The sequence below is a fragment of the Octopus bimaculoides genome, chromosome 15 (genome assembly GCF_001194135.2).
Source record: "Octopus bimaculoides isolate UCB-OBI-ISO-001 chromosome 15, ASM119413v2, whole genome shotgun sequence".
Classification (NCBI taxonomy): Eukaryota; Metazoa; Mollusca; class Cephalopoda; order Octopoda; family Octopodidae; genus Octopus; species Octopus bimaculoides.
Genome location: NC_068995.1, coordinates 29,455,031 through 29,456,738, shown reverse-complemented (window position 1 = coordinate 29,456,738; position 1,708 = coordinate 29,455,031). Strand labels below are relative to the sequence as shown.

The following is a 1,708-nucleotide window of genomic DNA, read 5'->3' as shown; positions in this document are numbered from 1 at the left end:
TTGCGGACAGCTGGCACCTGTATTACGTCACTAGCAGCAAATACTATGCGATAAGCGGAATAACGACAACAGCAACAACAATAACATCAACTACTACTACTACTACTACTACTACTACTACTACTACTACTACTGTAGGCAGTATTGAAGTATCAAGAAACTATTATCTCTGAAAGCTGTCTTCTTATGTCTTGAGCTTCACAGTGATTACAGACAATATTCATGCCATCAATGTTGTAATGTTCAACTTTTGTGTTTCCACTTTTCTATACATTCTCGTTCATTTTTCTTTTCTAGTCTATCTCGAACTCTTTCTCTCATCTATTATAAATATTCATTGCATTCTCTTTCATTCATATTTTCTCAACTTCTAAATTACCGCGCCCATGCTCGTGTTAGTAATTCAACACCCTGCTCCTGTTTACGTTTACCTTTCTCATTCTTTCTCTTGTTATGGTTGTATATACCTTATAAACGAATATAAGTTTCGATTGCACTAAATCACATTCGTTAAGTGATGGGTAATAAAGAAAGTTTTAAAAATCATTAAAAGAAACTACGTTTTTCGCTGTCTAGTCACCACTAACCAATATTTTTACTACCACCACCAGTTATTAAACCCCTGTGGTATTTATATGAGCCAAGAAGGCGGTCTGCATTTGGTACTCGATCTAGTAAAAATAACAGCCAAACCGTATTACATTGTCGGCTTTCTACCACCTTCACAGGGTTGCTCGTATCTACTGACTTTGGTAGACCGCTATACCCGTTGGCCTGAGGCTATTCCTCTCTGCAGCACGGAAACACAAGAAGTCAGCCGAGCCTTCATCGCAAACTGGGTCGCCCGTTTCGGTGTCCCAGACAGCATCTCATCCGATCAGGGGTCCACAATTCACCTCAAAGCTGTGGAATGACATGTGTGAACTATTGGAATCACAATGAATCGCACAACAGCCTACCACAGGCCAACAGATTAGTGGAGAGATTTCACCGCCGCCTGAAGGAATCCCTGACAACCAGACTTAATGGGCCAAATTGGATTGACCAACTCCCATGGGTGATGCTGAGAATCCGCACCACCCCAAATGAAAATCTCAACACTTCCTCCGCGGAAATGGTGTACGGTGCCCCTCTTACAGTGCCAGGAGAGTTCCTTCCGAATACAAAGTCAGACCTTGATGTCAAAAGGTATCTCGCTCGACTGAGAGACAGTGTGGGCCAGTTGCACCTTGTTCCCGTGTCGACACACGGTACACCCAGATCATCCATACCAAATGACCTCCACACGGCTAACTTTGTGTTCATTCAACGAAAACCCTTCCAGTCACCCTACGATGGTCCATATCAAGTCATACATCCAGGGGATAAAACATTCCAACTCTTAATTGGCGGACGTCAAGATACAGTCTCCATCGATAGATTGAAACTGGTCCATCTCGATATTGACAGCCTCGTTTAGGTAGCCCAACCACCAAACAGGGGCCGCCCCCGGCAGATCACACCAACCCTTGACAAGGAACAGTCACCAAAGAATCGAGTAACCACACGTATGGACAGGACAATTAAAACGCCTTCCCGTTTCCAATGACAGTCAACAGTTCTGAGGGCGGGGAGCTATGTAGGGTAGGATTCATGAGAGACGAACTGTAGACAGGAACTTCGTTGCGGGCTAGCTAGGAAGTTGGTCAGCAGCGAAAGGAACTTCCGG

General features: G+C 44.2%; 1 protein-coding gene across 1 annotated transcript; it reads left to right on the top strand.

The window, feature by feature from the left end:
* The first annotated feature begins 910 nt into the window (after window positions 1-910).
* On the top strand, window positions 911-1,459 carry LOC106875433 (uncharacterized). Its single transcript, XM_014923582.1, has one exon. It carries the CDS (start codon window positions 911-913, stop codon window positions 1,457-1,459), a length of 549 nt encoding a protein of 182 aa, XP_014779068.1.
* The last annotated feature ends 249 nt before the right edge of the window (window positions 1,460-1,708 follow it).

Excerpts from the sequence above, each read along its gene's own strand:
- LOC106875433 (XM_014923582.1), top strand. The coding sequence starts at position 911 with ATGACATGTGTGAACTATTGGAATCACAATGAATCGCACAACAGCCTA.